We start from the raw sequence: 22,528 nt of genomic DNA on the forward strand, positions 1-22,528 counted from the left end.
TGTTAATGTTTATTTTTAACACTTCCATGTGTTGTAAAATTAGAGTAATTTCAGAAACTGGGCCTGGGTATAAATAGAAGTTGTGTTTTACGTTTGCTGCCTCTTTAGATTTTAGGCTAAGCTGATATGTTCTAAATACAGGCAGGGGAGAGTTTAACTTGGAACAATGATTTTATGACAGCTAAATATAAAATATAAAGGAAACAATGTCGTTACATGCATAATTGCATGCACATCCCTGAGCAGTGATAAACGTGTTGGTAGAAAAGAAAAAATATGCCCACATGGTAAAAAGAAAGAACAACATTGGTCAGTTTTCAGGTTTTAGGTGTCGGGATATAATAAAAAAATTCTTAATTGGTAATACCTTTAAGTAATTGTTTTCTGTGTGACTTTATCAGTCTTTCACATTGTTGTGGAGGGATTTTAGCCCTGCCTTATTACAGTGTTCAGTTCCACGAGGATTGTGGACAGCACAGCTCTCTTAAGATCCCACCACAGCATTTCAATCTGGCTGAAGTCTGCGCTTCACCTTGATTGTTTGATTTTTTTCAGCCTCCCTTTTGTTGATTTGCCATGAATTTTAACATTTAAGATGCTAACCGAGACCTGTACAGTCTGATATGAAGCTCTTCGGTTTTTCTGGAGTTTCTTGGGTTGCTGGGAAGGTTAAATGTTTTCCACTTGTGACTTTAAAGTCTAATTTATGAAGCTGCAGAAGAAAAGAAAGTCCTAGAGGAAGATGTGGAGCACTTAACAGTTTGTATGTCGGATGTGTTTCAACCATGAATCCATTTTTCTTTTGACATATTTTGAAACTGGCATCCTGCTCATTATATGTGTTACTTTCTTCTTCAGTGATGCTTTCAACAGTTACAACAGCTAAAACGATTGCACTGAAAAGAATGCTGAATATGAAATTTAGTTTATTTAAGTTTATTTTCAGAGATATGCATAACTGGTATTTAAATGAATATAAAAATCTCAAGTACTCACTGCTGTACTTTCTACTGGTAACCAATATGAGAAACACTGCTTTAAAGGAATTGTTCAGCATTTTGGCAGAGGCTGCTGATATCTGGAATTGGAGACCCCGGTGGCAACAATAAAGGTAAAATAATAATTAGCAATCTTTAGAAGTGCTGGTGAATTGATTCTCTGATAGAGCCAGTCTTCAGGAGCTTGCCTCTGTCGTTAGCCTTTGCACTAAGCTGCTGTCTCTGTGCATACATGGGAGTGGAATAACTCTTCCCATAGCTGAAAATAAGAGTAGAACTATTGCTTTAAGATGTGCCAGTCAACACTATCATTTCATGAAGACAAAATCTGATTAAGCCATAATCAGACTCATGTTTGTTTGCTCTTCACCTTAAGCTGTCTTGTTAGTGTTCTGTTGCTTCTTACGTTGAAGTTTGTCTTAGTTTTGTTCACAAAGGCAGGATACTCTTTTGTAGATTCTTTAATCGTCATCTTTGGTCCACTTTGCTTCTGCGCAGCTTTCCTCTGGTGTATCTTCCTCTTTGTGTGGATTTTGTTATCTTTCAGGCCATTGTGGGCGTTTGAAGTGTTTAAAGTCTCTGTGGCAGTTTGATTTGTCTTTGGTTTTACTTTATCTTTGACGCTGACAGTTGTCTCCTTAGATTTCTGCTTCAAAGTATTCTTCTTTGCTTGTGTGCTGGCTTTTTTCTTGTTCAGCATTTTGTCTTTTTTCCATGGTTTCAGCATATTTTTCTTCTTCGTGTCTTTGTCCGATGATTTCGGTTTGACCTTTACAGCGGTGCCCGTCGTTGAGTTGCCTGCTGCAGTCATCGTAGGTTTGATCTGGCTGCTCCTCACCGGCGGTTTGGTGGGGAGTTTGAATTTTCTTGGCGGTGGTCTGGTAGGTTTTTCATTTGTGCCCAGTACAGTCACTGAAATGGCACAGATGTCAATAAGTACCCATTTTCACCATTTTACTCTTCTACAACCGCATGTGTTGAGTTTTTTTTAAAATGGTGTGCATATTTGGCTGAGCCTAAGTGTTTGGAATGCTTGTCTCTATTTTAAATATGTTTGATGTAAAACTGGATGCTGCTTTTTATAGTTTTATGTATGAGCCCAGTGTGATTATACAATTTGGCAGCATGTAGACAGTAAATCCAGAGAGGGGGAAAAAAGCAGGTTCTGCTCAGGACATGCATGCATGAGTGAACAGTGAACCCAGGCAATTTGTCGGTCTGCAAGAACAGATTTTTCTTAAATGTGGCTTGTGTAACGCTTACGCTAACCTCTAACATCAGGTTAATTGACTTGATAATATGGTGTGTATATGTTTATATTCAATGCACCTCGAAATATTAGACGTTTCAGGTTAAAATAAATTTCTTTACTTTCTTAGACGACCTCAGATTTAGAACAGGTCTGGTATGCAGATCGAGAAGTGATTGAAATGCAAAGATAAGTTTGAAGTTACTTACATTCCTTTGGCACAAATGGAAAATTTTTTCCCCTCACTTTGACAGGGAGTGGCTTTTGCTTACATTTCCCAGGAGGTGCTCTCCTATAAAAGTAAATGAAGTCCCTTTTTAATGACAAGATAGTAACTCTGTCTTTGTTGTTTTCTTTAGGACAGCACAATCGTATTGTTATTTATTTAATTTAAAAAGTTTAGTTATTTTCTGTACAAAAACTTTCCCACACCATCCTTAAAACCAATGTAAAGTCACAGTAAAAAGAAAGTACGCACTCTTTTGGTTCTAAGGTTTATGTGTCGAGACATAAAAACATCATCTGGTTCTTATCAAGTGAGTACAACCTCATATGAACCTGTGAAATATTACAGTAGATCATTGTTTACTCAATGAAAACTAAGCCAAAATGCAGAAACTAAAAGTAAATAAATAAATTAAGTACACTAAATCATTCAGTAACTAGTGGAATCACTTTTAGCAGCAATAACATCTTCTTTATAATGTTATTTCAGTTAATTGAATTATCATTAAAATTATCATGACATTATTGCTTGATACAGATTCATAATGGCTCACTGGATTTTACTTGAAAGGAAAAAATGTGTGCTTGTAAGGGCCTGCCCCTAATTTTGATCCTATAGGAAAAAAAACCCTTTGAGATGTCAAACGTTAGAATCCTGCTGCTTTAAATGACTGATACAAAATGTCATTCTTGTCATACTGTGTTAGCGTTTCAGGACTTCTCTGGTAAAGAGACTGCCTAGGATGCAACAGATTGTTGGAAGACACATCCTTTATTCTTCCTTTATGTACAATTCATAATTATTTGGCCCCCGGGATTTTTTTTCTTTTCCATGACTTGAATTAAAGCCTGTTTGAAAAACACGCCTGTCTTTTTGAATAATTTCCCCAAGCAGGTGTTCCCATTTAACACAGAGCACGTCCATAATGTGTAAATGTAATATACACCTGGTCTGACACTATACCTGGAGGGGTCCATGAATTTAAACACAGTTCCAAAAGCAGACATGGCACTCGGGTATGACGTAGCCAGGAAGTACAGCTCCCCTGGATGACAAAAACAGCTTGTCAGCAGTGTCACACGGGTCTGATCCTGTGATAAACGCATAAACAGACTGATCAAACCTTACCTGCTTCATCTTCAGCAAATGAGATGATGAACTTGTGGTGTTGATTGATGAGTCCGGGAAAAGAGCAAGTCTGCGTATCACCCATACACACACTCCTCTCTTTCCAGTTTCCTGTTGTCCTGTCTTCCTCTAAAGCCATAATTCGACTGAAAGGTTGACAGCTTTATGTCACTTGGAGCAGGCGAATTAAATAAAAAATGTAAAGGTAACTGAGAAGACAGACCAATTCAGGCTGGAAAATGCTCAGATAAACATAATCTTACCCACTCATGAAGTCTCCGAAAATGTACAAGCCATTCAGATTGGGTGATTCACATCCTCTGTACACATACCCCCCTGTCACAGACTTCCCGACATGATGGCTGTATGCAAATATAGGGAGGATGTCATCTGTTGTGGCAGAGAAAGACAAACCTAATTTAACTCTGAGAATGAAAACAATCAAAAACGATGGAAATAAAACGTGGCAAACGTTTCAAGCAGACAGAAAATAGCTCTTGACTTCATCACTGGGGAAGCTTCACAAGAACAGAAAACATACTCAGGGAGGAGTTTTGGCACAATTTCATGTCGTAGCACTCGAAGCCCTCTTTGGCCCTCCATCCATAGTTTCCTCCTTTGATAATAATGTCAATCTCCTCGTAGCGATTTTGACCAACATCCCCGCAGAATATCCGACCTCTGCCGTAGCCACTCACCGGGTCTCCACGGTCCACGGAACATCGCCACATGTTTCTTACCCCATAAGCAAACACCTCTGGCCGGGCACCTGGGTCCCTGAGGAATGGGTTGTCAGGGGGGATCCTGTATGGCATGCCACTGGGGTCACTTCCATCCACATCAATGCGAAGCACTTTTCCCAAAAGAGCACTTCTGAATACCAAGAAAATAAATGAAAAACTCAGGGTAGAGGCCTTAAGTGAAAAAATGATTAATATAAGATAAATAAACTAAAGGTGTAGATAATGGATTAATAATTAGGCATTCTTATAGTACCTTGGGGTATAATGAACAAGCTTTGATTGAGTGCCAGGTCATATTGCACAAACAGTTAATAAATGGTAATGTTTTAAATGGCTGAATAGTTTTAAGTAATATAAGAACATTGATACTGCTGCATAATCCACCCGACTCCTACAACGATTCCTCTGGATGGTGGGCCTTCTCTCTCTCCCCACTTTCCTATGTTTACCCTGTCTGTATCCAATAAAGGCTAAAAAAGCCAAAATAATAAAATATTTGTATAAACTCTTTCTAACTCAGAAACGTATGTATGTATGGATGAAGGGTGGGTGTAGCTGAAGGCTATGGAGACACAGTTAGCTGAAAGTTTGGCTAAATAGATTAATAAAAAATAACAGCTAACAATGGCAATACCAGGCTTAACGCAATGGCTTTATGGTTAAATTATTGTTCACATATTTGACTAGGTTATTATTTTCACTTGAGGAAACCTGAAGGACCTTACTTGTTTTGTGCGTTGCCATACTTCCCAAATGGATCCCCAGCTTTTCCACCGTCTCCAGTGAAGATATACAAATAGCCGTCAACACCAAAAAGCAGCTGGCCTCCGTTGTGGTTTGCGGCTGGCTCCTCGATCTCTAAAATGAGCCTGAACATAAAATGCATGCAGTTCAGAACAATTAGATAAAGTATACTTTAAAATACTTTTTATCAGGTTGTCAAGTTTTCAGCTCACTCATGGTAAATTTACTGTCTCCTCCACGCATCTGCCTAAGGACCTGAGCAGATCAAACACAGCACCTGTACTGTGGAATGCTGATTCTGTGATTTCTCTAAAGGCGTATCTCTTTAGATCACCATTTTGGTAACATGTTTGCATGAAACCTTTATGCATTGTGCGTTGTTGTTTGCTTTTAACTCAAATGTTGTTTCTTTTGTCTGTTTTAATTGTTTATCTTTCTTCTACGTGCCTGCATTGTTCTTATTATTTTAATTTCTGTATTTTTTTCCTTCTCTTTTGTTCACACAGTTATTAGTTTTACTACCTTTCAGTTTCTCTCCTTTGTGATTTTTTGCCCCGCCCCCAATCAATCAACTGTATATGACCTCTTGAACCTTTTAATGGTCTTTCACTTTCCCCTGCTCTTCTCTGGATTGTTTGCTGTGTTGTTTTTTCCGTCTCCTCTTTTCTGGATTAAAGATTGGATTTTGACCTTGTGTGTCCCTCTGTGTGTGCTGCATTTGGATATTGTTCCTGCCGCCTCCTCGTTTTACAGTTAGTGTCTGCCTTATGCTTGCTTGCACAAAGAAAGAAAACCTGCTGGAGAGTTGTCATTTCTCTGAGTGCTCCTAAATGTAACACAAGTGTTGAAGTTTTTTGTGGGTCTATAACATACTATAGGGGGTTTGGGGATATAATAATTAAATATATCTCTTGTAAAATTTTAGGATTATGAGCAATAAATGTTTAGAAGGCCTAAAACAAAGTGAAGGACTACTCCTTTTTGTGTTTCACTGAGATATTTTCATAGTTTCACGCTGCAAAGTGCAGGGTAGGTTGTGAATTTTAATGGTCCTCAGAATCCCAGAAAATCGTAAATTGATATGTAGTGTTTAGCCCTGAACATGTTTATGCAAGGGTTGGTGCAATTACAGCCCCTCCCCTGAATGATGATAAAGCCTATGTAGTTTGTGCAGACCCACATCATGAAAGAAAGACCCTCCCTCTGCATACCTCTCTGAGTAGGGATCAGCCACGTTCATGTCATAGGCAGACACCTTCATCTCGCTGATCCTGATTTTTTCCAGCTCACTGCTGACCTGGATGGAATAGTAAATAAAGAAGCGTCCATTATCCCGGTACTTTGGGTGGAAAGCCATTCCTAGGAATCCTCTCTCATCCCCCAGCCATGGAGTGGTCAACACCTCCCCGCTCATATCCAGGAAAGGCTGCTCCAGCCGGCTGCCGTCGCGTAGGTAAACCCAAACAAAGCCCATCTGTTCTGCAATAAACATTCGATGTGTGTCATCTCCACTGTGCAGCATCAGCACTGGGTTCCTGAGATTGTTGGCCACTTCAGTCAGGCACAACTGGAGACAACCTCTTGGGTCCTCTACCACCTGTCCCAGGTTACTATTGAGGTCAGAGCTTTTCAAAACAGTGGGGTAGCAGTAGTCTTGGTCAGGCAGGTCTACCATGCTGCAGAACGTGGTTACGTCGCGCTCTGCGGCGTACAGCAGCAGCTGGTTGACTGTTAAATATTTAAGCACGTGGCGACATTTGGAATGAAACTCAGAGCAGTAGTCAAAGCAAAGACCGGGAATTTCTCTCACAGGTGTGTAGGGGTCCTCAGCATCGTAGAGGTGGGCAGCATATGGCGAGCATTCCTGGATGGGGCAAACACAGTGGTTTACCATTAAGACATTTCAGGGCAGCGTCATGCACAGAGGAGATGATTTATTGGACTAAGAGAGCCATTAAGTCACAACATCAAGAATACATGTGTCCCATAAGCACAAAGACTTGTTTTGTTTTTCAAATAAGAGCACTTTGAATGTCTGGAAGTTTGTCCTCTGCAAATTTGCCTGTGTAAATGAAATATGGAAACATGTCATAGTGATTTCAATATCAGATGTTTTTTATTTCAGATGTGGAAACCATAATCTGATGTTACTGATAATTGTTACAAATATAAGCACTCTGGATTAAAACCTCAATGACAGTTAGATAATATTTGTTTTTGCGAAATACTAGTTTATCAGTCACTAGTAGTTACATTTATCTGATGGGAGTATCCAGTTTTAGTTTGCTTTAAACTTGAGCAAATTTTCACAGTTTCTATTCAACCATTTATAACAATTATAAAGTTAAGTGATAACTTTTGTGGGATTTATTTTATTATTGTAACCCTAAATTGATTTTAACTTGAGTTTAATTAGAATAAACTACAATGAATCAAAAGTTCAAGTTGTGTATGTTTCATTTTTTCAAGGATTTTTTTTGTTTGTTTGTTTGTCTGAAATGGAGAACATACAACCACAACTGCAGCAAACGTGAAAAGACTGCAGTGCACCTAAAGCAAAGATGATGATCATGGCATTAATAGTAATCAAAACTCAAGAGAATATATTTACCTGGCACATAATTTCCTTCAGCATGTCGGTACAGAGCTCATGACCTGCCGCTTCCAGTTGTTCAATGATGTCCCAGTACCTCTCCGCGATCATGTTGTCAGTTCCCTGGTCGCAGCATCCAAACTGCTCATACTGATTGCAAAACTCCAGGTGCCATGGAGGTTTAAAAGGTGGCTTGAAGTCCAGGCATTGAGGATGAGCAGATGCTGGCTTGACCAAGGCTAACAGCATCACTGGCACAATCAGGATAACCGCAGGAAGCCTTGGCATCTTTTTAGATGGCCGTAGTTGTGCCACCGCGCGTAAAACCGCGCAGCCGGCTCGGCTTGGATGGAGCGCAGCATCCCTCTTCCTTGTCATTTTTGCCTTCTGGCCCCGAAAGAATTCAGTGACTATTCGTTCATATAGGCCATGAGCCAGAGTTTAAGTACGCGAGCGTGCGTTTGAATGCATTTTACGCGTGCGCAAAAGCATGCAGATGGAGGGGGCTCGTTTGCCCTCCTTGTGTCGCCACCTACTCCATCCAGGTAAAAAGTCACTGTGTCACCAGCTCTGCCTCTCATTGGACTAATTAGTACCAATTAAAACTAAACATATTTGTAAAGACTTTATTAGCATTTGCATTTCAATCCCTCGAGTTATTTTCTGCACAGCAGCAATAATGGTAGCAGTAATTATCTATAAGAGGGCACGCTCTGTAGTTTGCACGCCCGCACACGCGCGGCACGCATACATCCAAAACACATTGTGGAGGCATGTAAACGTAAACCCAACCACGACACAAACTATAATTATGTCTCACTTCCAAGTTATAGCGCCTCGGGGAAGTGCGCTGTTTGTGCAAGGCCTGCTTAGTCATGCTTTTTATCCACTGTCCCAGCAAGTCACTTTTAAATTTGAATATAAGGTCAGAGGTGTCTATCAGCAGTTTAGCACCGTGCCAAAGAAAACCAGCAATTCAACGAGACTTTTACTCGTTCGAATACTTTATGTCTTACAAGGCTGGCAAGTAAGGACAATAAAATCAGGACTTCCTTAGGTAAACTGGAGATGTGGTGTCATACCCAATAAAGAGGGCATCATTACAAACTTGAGGTTATGGATATAACCATGATTCTCTGATAAACATGAGCGTCTCGATATGGGAAGGACCTATATTGTCTAAGCAAAAACACGGAGGCATACTGTCGATTTCTCTGTGGCTTTCAAACTCTAAAACAGGCTATGCTGTGTTTGCTATTTCTGCAACAGTACCATGCCAGCAGTGTCAAACATAAGGTCTAAGGGCCAAACTCCGCCGCCAGATAGTCAAAATTATACTTGACAATGATTAAAAAATGAACGATTAAATAAGAGAAGATCACCTTTTTTTCCATGATCTACTATAGAGAAGTTTAATTTTTACAGTGGATTCATTGTCAGAATCATGCAAAAAGAAAAAAAAAACATTATTCTGTCATTTAATAAAAATGTTCCATTTTATAATTACAAGACAGTCTGTGCAATGAGCAAATAGACATTTTTCTGTAAATTTAAGCCCAAAGCGGAATTACTTCATCATGTAGGAAAACGGATGTGTGTAAGTGTATTGTTGAAAACTGAATTTCTTTTTCTTAGATTATATTTATATAATTATCTCAGGGATTAAATTTCTAGTTAAACATCTTTACACTGACAGAAAAGAGAGTTTCACTGGTCTGGCCCATTTAAAATCAAACTGGGCTGTACTGACTCTCCAAGACACAGAGAAAAAGAATCAGAAGCTGCAAGTAAAATTTGATGAAGCCCTGGAAAAAAAAAAAGAGTTTCTTCAAGAGAAGAAACAAGAGGAGATAAAGGAGAAAGAAATGGAATGTAAACTCCAAAACATGGAGGAAAAACATCATGTGTTGCAAATACTGCTTGATGAAGCACTGCACAAAAATGCAGAAATGCTTCAAGAGAAAGAGCAACAGGAAGTAATACAGAAAAAACACACAACTTATTCTCCAAGACTTTGAAAGGAAAAATCTACAACTGCACGCATGTTATAATGAAATGCATGCGAAAACCATTGAACTAGAAGGAGAAAAGGAAAAACTGGAAAAAATAATGCTCAGACATGCAATATAGGTTCAATGAAATGCTGAGAAAAAACAGAACCTAACAACAACTTGAGGTGCAAAAACAATGAAATGCAGGTGCAAGGGAAGAACTGAAGAAAACACATAAAGACCTGTAGTATACACTTCAAGAAATCCAGAGCAGAAATGAGGAGTTAGAAGACATGTACAACAAAGTACAACAGAGGGATATAAAGATGCTACAGGCAAAGCGAATACAGGAGGCAAAATCTAAAAAACTGAAAGAAAAGCTTAATGAAAAACAAGAAAAATTAGAAGAACTGGAGAAAAAATGCAAGAAATTTGAGGAGCAAAATGCAGGAACAATCAATGAACTGAAAATCCTCATCCTACAGAAGAAAGAGCTCCAGGAACAGTGCCTAAAAAATAAGAAAAAACGCTTCTGCTCTTTCAGGAGGAGGGACCCTACTGCTTCCTCACTTAATCATGAGGAGGCATAGGCTTGTCTTCCTCCACCTCTTTTCTATCTCATCACCCCTCTCCCTTTCTCTCCGACCACCTCTTCATCACTCTCCATGTTTTCTTTCTCCAATATATTCTTCATCCTTTTTCTTTTCTTTTTTCACCCTCACACCCAAACCTTCTGCCACAGGTTTCTTCCTGCTTAAGGGGAGTTTTTCCTCCTTGCTCAGAAGGGATTGTTGGGGTTTTCTCTCCTCTGTCTCTTTCCTCCTTTCTAATCCTTTCTTTCACCACTTTTTCGGTCTTCTACCCTTGCTTTACCCTCTTCTTTGCAACTCTTTTCCCCACTTCTTCCTTTCCTCTATCATTTCCCAACCCTCTGTTCACTTTTGAGAACACATGGTAGGGAGATGGGTGGAGGGGGCAATAAACACAATCAACCATATTTTTACATGTGTCAAATCAGTGTCTTCGTTCAAGAATAATTCATTTTAAGAATTAAAATGAAGAAAGGTTTGATAGCTGCATGTGTTGGTTTGGCAGCACATTTATGTTTTACATTTCTAGCAGTATCTGTCACAATCTCCTGGTTTGACTCACGCAATAAAGAAAGGGATAGACGAAAAACACAGAGTTATGTTTGTCTTACAGGTCAGAATATCAGCAGATGTTTAATATAAGAGAAACACATGTATAATATTCATTATTTAGACTGATGAAGAGCAAAAATTTTATACATATTTGGATAAAAAAATAAAAATAAAATAAATAGATGAAGGAAAAATTGAACATATTCTTTAAAAACAACAACAACAAAAAAACGTTAACATATTCAATCAATCAATCAATCTTTATTTATAAAGCACTTTTCATACAGAGAAAATGTAGCACAAAGTGCTTTACATAGTTAAAAGCAGCCCACCCCACCCTCCAACTCACTCCCCACACTCTCAATACACATATATCCCCCCACCCACACACACATACACACACGCGCACACTTAAAGAGTAAAAATTGGGCTGGGCTCGCATGAGCCAAGTGAGGAAACACTATAACAGGGAGCCGTCTGCACCGGGAGCCGGTCACAGACCGCAGCCTCCAGGCTGGGCACACAGCAGGAGGGAGGCAAAGGAGCCCCCCAGCCAGTCTGAGAGGACCCCAGAGACCCAGCAGCCACGGTCAATAACAGCCCCGGTGCAGAGAGCGCCCTCCGAGGAAACACTGGAGATATGACGCAATACAATATATATAGGGTAAAATGATAAAATAAATAAGAACAGGATACAATATAAATATAAATAGAATAAGAAGATTAAAAAACGAATAAGAATAAAATCAAACAAATATTAGGTAAATCCTAAATTAATAATAGAATATTATTGTAGCACTGTAGATATTTACAGATCGCTAGGACCAGAATCTAGATTTACAAGAGCAGTTTATACTGGAAACCTGAAGTAACAAACAACAGACCATCGTAAATTTTGAACTGCTGGCTGTTTTATGGAAAATGGAATACACAGAAGTGTACGTACAGTTTCGGCACTTAAGTTGTTGGATCTAAATCCCAGAAGGAATTAAATAAAAGAAGAAAACAACAACAAAAAAACCCCAAAAAACCAAAAATAAATCTCTCTCACTTCCCACTTTAGGTTTGGTTTTAAATCCTGATTTGTGTCCAATACCAGTTAACCCTGATTAGTTCCTTTCAGGTTAATCTAAGTTTCTTTTAGTTGTTGTTCTAACTCTCTGATCAATATGAGCCAACGTAGTTCTAATGAGTCAATTTAATTCAACCTTATTTAGTTCAACCAACCCATTCGCTCACTGTACGTACAAAGTGGCTGGTTATGAATACTCAGTAACACTTCCATGAGTTACCAATGCAATTCCAACAGAATGAATGGAATTAGGATGCTGAACATGAAATCAAATGTCCACAGATTTACAAGAAAATCGTTTGAAATCACAATTCAGAAAACCACAACAGCTCTAATCAGGCTTAAGTCCTCAGAAGACTGCAGCAACAGAAATTATTATCAAGGGGTGCTGTGTGGTAGGTGGAGACCCAATATGCAGGACTCCTTAGACAAACATAAACTCAAAATAAGCTTTATTAGCTAAATAGAAACATAAGGCATAAGGCAAACCACAATGGAATTTTGTTTGATTCGCAATTAAATGTGTGTTCATACAGTCCATTATTTCCATTTAAACTATGACTACAGAAATATGCTACCAACCAAAGCAGTCTTAAGGAGGTTTTCACAAACTGGTCAGAATACACATTTTCCTTAATAAGACATTTTCTTAATTCTTCATTTGTCAGTGAATCTTCCTGTAAAAGGCTATATATATGGAGAGAGAAACCACATACATACATATATTTTACTTCAAATATCTGATATATGAGAAAACAGATGATTTTTAAAATAGCTCAGTATGGTAAGCAGGAGTCTTACCAGAAATGCACTGAGGAATGGACACACCCTTGTGGAGACCCTGTGAAGCTACAGCTGTGAAGCTGATTTTGACCCATCATCCATGTGGAAAGCATCTGATTGGACATTTGGATTATTCGGCATGGCAATAATCCCAAACAACTTGCCAATGTAGTAAAAGCAAACCTGTATTGAAAAACACACACTGGAACACTATCAGTCACAGATTGACCTCCCCGGAGCCTGGATCTCAACATTACTGAAGCAGTGTGAGATTATCGTGACAGAAAATGGAACAAAAGGCAGCCAACACCCAAAGAAAAGCTTGTAATATTCTTTAGAAATTCTTTGGAGCTATTCCTGAAGCCTACTCAAAGAAATTACTAGAAATTGTGCCTATGAGAGTTCAGGCTGTGTTGAAAAAGAAAGGTGCTCATACCAAACATCGACATTCAGTCTCCTTAGAATTGCACAATCTATTTCTTGCCTTATATGCCTTATTTCCGTGCATGTTTACACATGTTCAAAAAACATTGCTGCATTTATTTACAGTATTCTTGTAAAATATTAAAAAATGAGGATTGGCTCAAGACTTTTGACTTGATGTATTATTATCACTGTTATTATTGTTGTTACCTTTTTATGACAGTGTTTGTTTTGTTGATCTTCCTGCGCTATTTACACCTTAAAGATTTCAGTCTTGCGCATTTATATTGTCATATTCATAAATGAATTTGTGGTTAACTATTGTCAAATAGCAAATCCACTTATTCAGCAGATGGCAGCAAGCAATCTGCTAGGGAAAGGAAACGGAACTACGTCATTGTTTGCGTTTGTTTTGGTGCGAACAAAACAAGTTATGTGAAAGAAGCACGGATCTTCCGCCTGGATGTTTCAGCTCGGCGTTTGTACTCAAGAAAACGGGATTATTTGTACGTGTCTTATTTCGCTAAAAATGAGTAGAAGCACGGTTTAGGAGTAATAAACAATACTTATATTGTGTTTTGCTTTATGTAAGACACACGCGTAGAGTTTTAAAGGCTATTTGTGCTTTTATTTTGAAGTGTAATCATCATCTTCCGGTGAAATGTAAGCTAACATGTGTGTGGTTTAACGGGAGGCGTTAAGGCGCTGGCAAACCTAGCAACAAAATAAAATTTGCCCACCGTAACCTATGCACCTAAAATGCTCTGCAATGGATTCTTAAAAGAGTGAAGGAAGCAGCGGGTTCGCGTTCATTAGGTGACCGGGCCAGCCTACTTTTCGAGACCCTGCACCCCGAACCGCAAACGTCTGTGCGGACGCTGGAGAAGCTACAATGAGCTCGGAGCACCAGAGCGACAGCGAGGACGCCGACGAGTCGCGGGACAGGCCCAACGGCGGCACCGTCTCCGACAAAGAGGAAGACCCTGACATTGACGATTCGGATGAGGAAGATGACATCGCTCGGAGAGTTTCTCCTTCACCCCCCGCGAGCAGCGAGGGTCTAGTGGCTCCTATCGCGGGGTCTCCCGTATTGGCGGAGCGAGAGCCCCGCTCCAGACCGGCCGTCGCACCGCTGAAGAAGTGCACTGATGGTAGCTCCGACACTGGTGGTGGCTCCGACACTGACAGCTTCAGGGGTGCTAGCCTGTTTTCTTGGTTGCAGAGCAGGACTATAAGACGAGGGGTGTTTGTGGACCCAGCTCGGGATAACTTCAGGACAATGACAAGCTTGTACCGCTCTATGAATCCGGCTGTAGAGTCAGTTAACCTGGGCACTCAGACCCATGGAGCCGTGTTTAACCTGGAGTACTCCCCGGACGGGTAAGGTTTGTCTGCGTTTTAGGGTGTGAAGTTGAGAGATTTCCCGATATTTGTGCGTTAAAAGCTTGAATTTAAAAGCCACATTCGTCCTCACCTACCTACTTCAGCTCACACACACTCACTCGGTGTTTATTGATGACATAATAAATAGTTTCCAGACAAACCCCATCAGTTTGTTCACTGATGATTTAACAGTACGTTCTTAATATCCTCAAAATGTAACCTCCAACGTCTTGTACAACTAGTGAGCACTTCTCGGACTTAAGCCAAGAGACAGCAGATGTAAGAAACAAATCCTGCAGACAAACCAGGTCAAGCTGTGGCCAGTCTGGGTCACATTTGTTTTGTGGGCTCACACTTCCTGTCCTGGCTGTACCGTGATAGCGCTGCTGTGCACAATACTCGTCAATACTCAATACTTTGACCTGTGTCTGCATTTGACGCTTGAATTTTTTTCAATTTTACCTATTCTTGTTGTGCAGTTTTAGTAACATTGTTGTGACTCATTATTATAGCAAAAACGCAATGAGTAGTGTAGCGTCAATGCAAGTAAAATTCATCCTGTCTACTTATTAGATTGCCTATAAACCGAGAAAATATTCTCCTTTTCCCCCTTATGCTTTCGTTTGCTGCTGCATAACATCTTGTCGCACATGGACAAAGAGATCAACAGTTTTTTTTCTTCTGATTAGGTCTGTGCTGACTGTGGCCTGTGAGCAGACTGAGGTCCTGCTGTTTGATCCAATCTCATCCAGACACATCAAAACCCTGACGGAGGCCCATGAGGACTGTGTCAACAACATAAGGTGCATTATTCTAATCTTGAATCTCTGGGGAAAGGTTTTACAAATTGGGTCTGTAGCTCAGTAAAAGGGAGCAAGAGACCTGTGGGTTAAGGTAATAAAACATAATAAACAGTCTCTATTACAGCATGAGTCTTTAAATCAAGTATGACATGCAGAGGCTAATAAAAACTACTTGGATGCATTTTATTGGGTCTGAGCTCTCGCTGTGAGGATGCAAGAAAGAGATGTTGGATGGAAGAGCTGAAGGTGCCAAATAAGAAATCCTTCCGCATTTCAGTACAACCTTAGTTGAACAACAACACATATCATCCATTGCCTTTATTTATATGAAAAAAATTAAGCCAAAATGCTGAAGCAGTGTGTGGAAAAACAAAGTACATATTTGCAGCTTCCATAGAAATTGAGCAGGTATGTAGCAGCCAATGAAATGCGCTTCTTTAATAGATAATTAGCAAGTGTGAGCACCTCTATAAGCGCAGACGTTTTGTCATTTTGCAGCTTTGGAAAGTCAGGACTGTCTTAAAACAAACCCCAGGAGGAAAGACAAAAGCAGTGATCTTAGAGAAGCAGCTGTTGTTGTCCATCCATCTGAGAAGGGTTATGAGGCCATTTCCAAACAATTTGAAGTCCATCATTGCAGAATGATGGACTTCAAATTGTGTGAAAAATATATTCAAAGCGTGACAAATATTATTCACAAAAGCAAAATATTAAAGACAGCCAAGGCTCTAAGGCCTCCTTTAGTGTGTTTAATATTAAAGTTTATGACAGGACTGTAGTGAACACTTATGGCTTGTTTGGAAGGGTTGTCAGGAGAAAGCCTCTTCTCCCTAAAAAGAACATATAAGCACAGCTTAGATCTGCAAACCAACACCTGAGCAAATTGCAAAGCTTCTGGAACAATCCCCCTTAAGACAGAAGAGACCCAAGCAGAGATGTTTGGCCATAATACACACGCTCACGTTTAGAGAAAGCGCCTCACAGCAGCTGTCAACGTGGTTGTGGAGGGCTGATGTTTTAGGCTTGTTTCGCAGTCACGGAGTTGACCGTGGACTGTTTTGTATACCAGACTATTCAAGAGTCAAATGTGAGGCCATCTGTCTGACAATTAAAGCTTGGCTGAAATTGGATTATGTAACAGGACAAAGATCCAAAGCACAGCAATAAAGTGAAGCAACGTTGTAAAGAAGAGTGGGCCAGAATTCCTCCACAACAATGTGAGAGACTGAAAAAGTCGTACAGAATGTGAGAACATCACGTTATTGCTGCCAAAGGTGGTTCTTCAAGCTACTCAATTATTGGGCATACTTAGATTTTCACACAACTGCTTTTGCATGTTGGTTTAGTTTCTGTTAAATAAGTAATGATGCAGTGTAATGTGTCATGTATTGTTCTTCAGTGGAAGTTGTATTTAAAGAGAACCTGCTAGGAACCAGAATTTTATTTTCACCTAATATGTAAAGCCATAGAATTGGAGCAGGGTGTATTTTCTTTTCCACAGGACTGTAGTTTCATTTTAGTGGCATCAGGTTCTTACAGAGATGTGGCATTTGTACATCATCCCACTTGATAAAAGACTTCTGTGTAGAATAGCTCTCTTCTCGCTCCTCACAGTGTCCTCACAGATCTTCACGAGGATGGCAGCGTAGGGAAGCGCCCCAGATTGGTCAACCTGTGTCGAAATTACTATCCACTGGGTTTCCTAAATCTGTGTTTCTCTCCCTGTAGGTTTTTGGACAATCGTTTGTTTGCCACCTGCTCCGACGACACCACAATTGCATTATGGGATCTGCGTAAGCTTAACTCAAAGGTTTGCTCATTGCACGGGCATGCCAGCTGGGTGAAGAACATCGAGTATGACACCAACACTCGTCTCCTTGTCACGTCTGGCTTCGATGGTAATGTCATCACATGGGACACTAACAGGTTAGCCATTGTCTACGGTATGTTTATTTTACGTCCATGTGCTCGTTGTGTCTCTGTGCCATGTGCAGTTATGGTGAAAATAAAGTATATCCTTATTAGAAGTGGCCTGTACTTCAAACCAATTTCAACATGCCCAGGTTATCTTATTGTGATCTGGATTTTGTTTCTTTTGGCTTTCAATCAAAATGCTTTAATTTAGTTAGTTAGTTATTTAGTTTCATATATGTTACTACATGTTATACAAAAATGACAAAAATTTCAAATACTGATTTCAGTCATGAGCTAAAACCTCGGGTTTCGCACTGCACTAAATCTTTCAGTCAGTTTTTCCCGGTCTCAGATCTATGCGATATTAATGTGGGTGGATAGCTCTAATATGATCATCTCCAGGATACAGCTTTGGCTGAGATAATCATATTACGTCTGTGATATTAGACCACAGAAGCCCAAACCACCTGCTGGTCGACCTTTCTGTATGCAAAGGGCAACCAATCAGAAAGCTGGGATAAAGGGAGGGAGCAGGAGCTAGAACAGCTGATTTGAGGAAATGGAACTGAGGGTCTGCACCAAGGCTGATCTATACAGGAAGGGTTTTATAAGATATTGTAATCTAACTGTCTGTTAAACCTTAATTACTCCTCTGCATTTATAGGTTTACAGAGGATGGCTGCCCACACAAAAAGTTTTTCCACACTCGCTACTTAATGAGGATGCGCCTGACACCTGACTGTTCCAAGATGCTCATTTCTACTTCCTCAGGGTACTTGCTCATCCTCCATGACCTGGACCTCACCCAGTCCCTAGAGGTGGGCAGCTACCGAATGCTGCGAGCACGACGGACTCCCCTCAGCTCAGGTCAGATCAGGCTCATTCGGAAATTAATGAAGTGTTTTGCTCATGTTCCTTCATGTTTATCAGCTGGATTGTTCGCGTTAGGTTGGTGTTTATTTAAAAAAAAAAAAAAAAAAAACTATAAATGCCTTTTATGATTTTGTAGATGGAGGCACATCAACGTCCAGATCCGCTTGTACTCCTCGCCAGGGAAATGACTCCAGCAAGCTCCACCCTCATAGAGAAGGTCAGGGCGAATCATGATATAGAAGGGATAAACTACTGACACATGAGGTTTTGTCTTTAATGTTATGAAAAACTGCGCTCGTAGGGCTGTCTCCCAGAAACAGTCTGGAGGTGTTAACTCCAGAGATCCCCGGCGAGAGGGACAGAGGGAACTGCATCACCTCCCTGCAGCTCCATCCCAAAGGCTGGGCCACACTCATCCGATGCTCCAGCAACACGGATGACCAAGAGGTGAGAAACATGGAGCGGTGCATGAAGCTGACATAATCACATTTTTGTTTATTAAAATGCCTTAAACCACCAAGATCCCTCTTCAAGCTATTTCTGTAATCTACACAGGCTAAAATACGCCTTCACTAATATTTGTTCCCTCTAAAAGTTTTGTTAGCCATTAACAAGCGTAATTCTGGCTGTATATTTGACCACTTTTCTTGTAGAACTGAAGTGCAGTGTCATACTTTTAAGCAGCTTACAAGTAAAAGGCCACTAAAGGCTGTATTTCCAGTGATGACGCTGATGCGATTGCGTATTTAATCATCTGGTATTAAATTGCATCACTTGTATGTCTGTTTTCTCACTGCCTTTCTCTCTTCAGTGGACGTGTGTGTATGAGTTCCAGGAGGGAGCACCCACTCGCCCGCTGGTCTCCCCCCGTTGCTCCCTCCGCCTTACCCACTACATCGAGGAGGCCAACGTGGGGCGGGGCTACATCAAGGAGCTGTGCTTCAGCCCAGATGGACGGCTCATCTGCTCCCCTTACGGCTACGGCGTACGCCTCCTGGCCTTCGACGAGCGCTGCGGCGAGCTGGTCGACTGCCTGCCCATCCAGACCAGCTGCCTCAGGGAGATACGCTCCATCTACTCGCACAGTGACGTAGTGCTCACCACAAAGTTCTCCCCAACACACTGCCAGCTGGCCTCGGGGTGCCTCAGTGGGCGTGTGGCCCTTTACCAGCCCAAGTTTTAGCATCCGGTGCTGTTGAAGAAAGAAGTGTCGCAGACCTCAGTGAAGAAGTACTGATTAGGGTTTATGCACAGCAAGTCTGAGAATATATCAAAGAAGCATTAATTTATTCATAATCACACACAAATCTATAAAAACCTTGCATTGCCCAAGTTTAGTGCAGCTACTTAATCGCTTTGATTTTTACTGTTTTGCCATTATGTGTTTACAGATTGTTTAGCTACTGAGAAATATGCTTAGCTTCTGTCGGAAACATTAAAGGAAAAGTTGTCAAAAACTCTAAAAAGGAGAAAAAAACGTGTAGCAATCCTAAATCGGATTCCCGGCATCTGTTTGTCTGAATCTTTTTCCGATAAACTAAAGAAACAAACCCTAAAAGTACTTCTTGACCCAGGTCTGCAGCAGCTAAGCAGGCAAAGTTAGTTTGGATTGTAAGTGTCAGCTGATAGCCATTGACATGGGAGAAGAACGGAGAAGACTTGAGCTGTGGACCGGTGGCCAGACTGCAGCAGTGGATGGAAACCTCACTGACCCTGAACTTTAAGAAGAAAAAAAGGCAGTGCAAGAAAGATCAGTTGGGTTTTACTTTTCTCCTCAGAGACAGTGGCGCAACGTGGCATCAGTGAAGGACAAGCTCGTTTTCATATTAACGATTCATTCTCTATAGCAGTAAAAAACTTTGATTTTGTTGAGACTCGGCACACCCAGATGTTGCTGTCTCAGGACAAAAACACTAAGGATGCAAGCGGACATGAATCCTAAAGGGACGAGTAAGGAACGGGCGCTTTCGTCTGTCGCTGGTCGTCTCAATTCAGCGTCCTCTGCTGCACATCGTGTCGCTCTCTGCTGCTCTGCTCATGCCTTTTCTCCACAGGTGCTGCTTCTCTGCTCATACAATCTGAACTTTGACCCCTGACTTCAAGTACGTTTTCTGTCTCCACCCTGTTTCTGCCTTCATGGTCTTTGATAGTGTTTTTTTAAAGTGGTTTTATTGGTGTATGAATTATGGCACTACTTGTAGCACGATGTTTGATGCTATTCTCACAGTCACTGAGGCTACTTTAAGAGTAGATACATTGGAGTCACTTTTCATTTCCTGTAAGTGGAAACTGCTGAAGTCCAGCTGCTGTCGGTGTCTCATTTTCAGATTTTTCCACACCCACTCTTTGTAAAAATGAAAATGTAGTAGCAGTTAAGTATTTTTCCCTTAAACATTGCTGGCATTATTATAGATTTTCCACATCGAGCACGCTGCTCTGGCTTCCCAACCCTGCCTGCGTCTCGCAGCATCTACATCGTTTCATCTGAGAATGCAACTCTTTAAAATATTTTCATCTGACTTACTTTTTTCTTTTTCACTTTTTTCCCCTCCAGTGTTACTCAAACAGAATGGTGCACTAAACGTATTTACAGTTAGCCTCAGTATCTATGTTCAAATAGTGAGGCTAACTAATGTGTTTCTAATGTTTTTGACTGCATTGGAGCTGTCAGACAGCTGGAGACAGACAAATAAGCTGTTTCATTAATGCTTGCTGTAGAATATTGCCGGCCTTTTTATTTTATCAGTGGCATGTTCACTTTTTGACTGAGAAAGATTCTTTACATTCTTTATTTAACATTTGCAAGATGAAATTGTGCTTTTTCTACCCCTGAACCTAAGTTTTTTTGGGTTTTGGACAGTGCTAATCCACACTGTTTTGTCACACCTAGTGTTTCACGTTTGCTTGTGTTAGCATACAGTTGATAAGCAAGGCTTTTCTCCTCTTTAAAGGAGCAAATTGCTTTGACTGTTCTGGTAAGAGCAATGCTTTTGTGTTTTGTATAGCTGCTGTAAGCACATGCCTGATTGTTACAACTGTAATGTATACTGGCCACAGTACATACTGACTGACTGCAGAGTAGATGGAAACTTGCTGTTAGGGAAACAAAAAAAAAAAAAAAAAGACAGAAGCGTATACTACTATGCATACCAGCCTCTTAAGATAATTCTTCTTTCTTATTTATGTGAGACTCTATGTTGAGCTCTTAGATGCCAAATGTTTTGTTTCTGTTTGTTTTTCTTTCTTTCTTTTTTACTTGGACTTCTCTGCCGTGAGCTAAAAGTGGGTATCTATTTGTGGATTTGGAAATATCTTCTCTTCTATTTATCTTTTGGGAAGTGTCTCATTCACATCTGGTGGGGTGTTGAGATGGAACTACATTCATGCCTTTGGTATTAAAGGGGGAACTGTTGCTTTATGGATATATTGAACACTCAGTATTTAGTGGTGTATATTTGACAGTGTTTAGATGCTCTAAATTCTGAACCTGTGTCTCTAAACCTTAATGTTAAAAAAAAAATACTGCAAAGATAAGAGTGCAGCAGCACCCCCTACAGTCACAAAATGTTAAAATGCTGGCTAATCACTCCAAATATTCAGGGTTTTACAGTCATGTGACTACCAGCTCTACTTGTTTGCCATCTTGGATGAGTCTTGGACACAAGTTTTGGACACTGTCCTTGACTGTCTGTCATTTACAAGTTTTAGATAGAAGCTGATGGCGACACCTGTGAAATCGGTTGTTAAAACCCCCCAATTATTCCCCCCCCCCCCCCCCCCCCCCCAAAAAAGAAAAAGCCCTCCGTGTGATTGCTTTGATTGCTACCAGATTCCTGTGGTTGCATGGAGTTTGCATCAAGCAGCAACTTATCTGCAAACACTCACCAACTAGTCTGACTGCTAGTTTAACAAAATGTTCACCAAGTAAAAGTTTGCATTTTTCCAACCCACGCTCCAAAACTTTCTGGTTTTGTAGCGTTTCTGGTTTGTTTTGCACTTTTTTGCTTGACTAGTAGTTGGCGAGTGTTTGCAGACAAGTCGGTGTCTTCCACGAAGAGAACATCCAGCCCTGGCAATTTGAGAGCGACCAAAGCACTCTGAGATTTTGCAGTAGGACCCTCTTTGAGGCAGATTTTTACCTAGCAACAGCATGCAACCGCTCACCAACTGTTGGGGGAAATACACATTTTCTTCCTGTCCTGAATGGTGATTGTATCTCGTCCAATTTGGCTGACAACGAGCGCCTTGCATATGACCTCAAAAACCTTTATAAAGCCAGTGGTAAGATTAGCATAATCACTGGGAAGATTATTAATTAGCACTTCTGTCTCCCTTGGCTACTCAGTGTGCCAGTGGATAACATTTAATTCTGTTAGAGAAAGCTGGGCTAGCTGCTTCCAATTGTTTCCACTTTGTGCTAATCTAATGCAAACTGGCTGTTAGGGGTAATTTTATATTAATTG

The 22,528-nt window shown here is 40.5% G+C and overlaps 2 protein-coding genes across 2 annotated transcripts; one reads left to right on the top strand and one right to left on the bottom strand.

The window, feature by feature from the left end:
• Window positions 1–908: 908 nt before the first annotated feature.
• hhipl2 (HHIP-like 2) lies at window positions 909–8,080 on the bottom strand. Its single transcript, XM_004540023.3, has 10 exons — window positions 7,700–8,080; window positions 6,300–6,952; window positions 5,070–5,213; window positions 4,143–4,474; window positions 3,865–3,991; window positions 3,602–3,747; window positions 3,437–3,518; window positions 2,457–2,539; window positions 1,369–1,910; window positions 909–1,257 (listed from the first exon to the last, which is right to left on the bottom strand). Exons 1-10 carry the CDS (start codon window positions 8,057–8,059, stop codon window positions 1,207–1,209), a joined length of 2,520 nt encoding a protein of 839 aa, XP_004540080.2. The 5' UTR covers window positions 8,060–8,080; the 3' UTR covers window positions 909–1,206.
• Window positions 8,081–13,577: 5,497 nt separating this feature from the next.
• On the top strand, window positions 13,578–21,838 carry wdr32 (WD repeat domain 32). The gene is made up of 7 exons (XM_004540024.3): window positions 13,578–14,472; window positions 15,165–15,278; window positions 17,007–17,204; window positions 17,857–18,059; window positions 18,202–18,282; window positions 18,367–18,512; window positions 18,877–21,838. The coding sequence occupies exons 1-7, from the start codon at window positions 13,985–13,987 to the stop codon at window positions 19,246–19,248; spliced, it is 1,602 nt and encodes a 533-aa protein (XP_004540081.1). The 5' UTR covers window positions 13,578–13,984; the 3' UTR covers window positions 19,249–21,838.
• The last annotated feature ends 690 nt before the right edge of the window (window positions 21,839–22,528 follow it).

The sequence above is a fragment of the Maylandia zebra genome, linkage group LG19 (assembly GCF_041146795.1).
Source record: "Maylandia zebra isolate NMK-2024a linkage group LG19, Mzebra_GT3a, whole genome shotgun sequence".
NCBI classification, from domain to species: domain Eukaryota; kingdom Metazoa; phylum Chordata; class Actinopteri; order Cichliformes; family Cichlidae; genus Maylandia; species Maylandia zebra.

Bases quoted from the DNA above. Each gene is read 5' to 3' on its own strand.
- hhipl2 (XM_004540023.3), bottom strand. From the start codon at position 8,059: ATGACAAGGAAGAGGGATGCTGCGCTCCATCCAAGCCGAGCCGGCTGC. The intron at 3,748-3,864 runs GTAAGATTATGT...TCAACCTTTCAG, and splicing joins TTCGGAGACTTCATGAGTGG to TCGAATTATGGCTTTAGAGG. The intron at 1,911-2,456 runs GTAAGTAACTTC...GTGCCATTTCAG, and splicing joins TCCATTTGTGCCAAAGGAAT to TGACTGTACTGGGCACAAAT.
- wdr32 (XM_004540024.3), top strand. From the start codon at position 13,985: ATGAGCTCGGAGCACCAGAGCGACAGCGAGGACGCCGACGAGTCGCGG. The intron at 14,473-15,164 runs GTAAGGTTTGTC...TCTTCTGATTAG, and splicing joins CTGGAGTACTCCCCGGACGG to GTCTGTGCTGACTGTGGCCT. The intron at 18,060-18,201 runs GTCAGATCAGGC...ATGATTTTGTAG, and splicing joins ACGGACTCCCCTCAGCTCAG to ATGGAGGCACATCAACGTCC.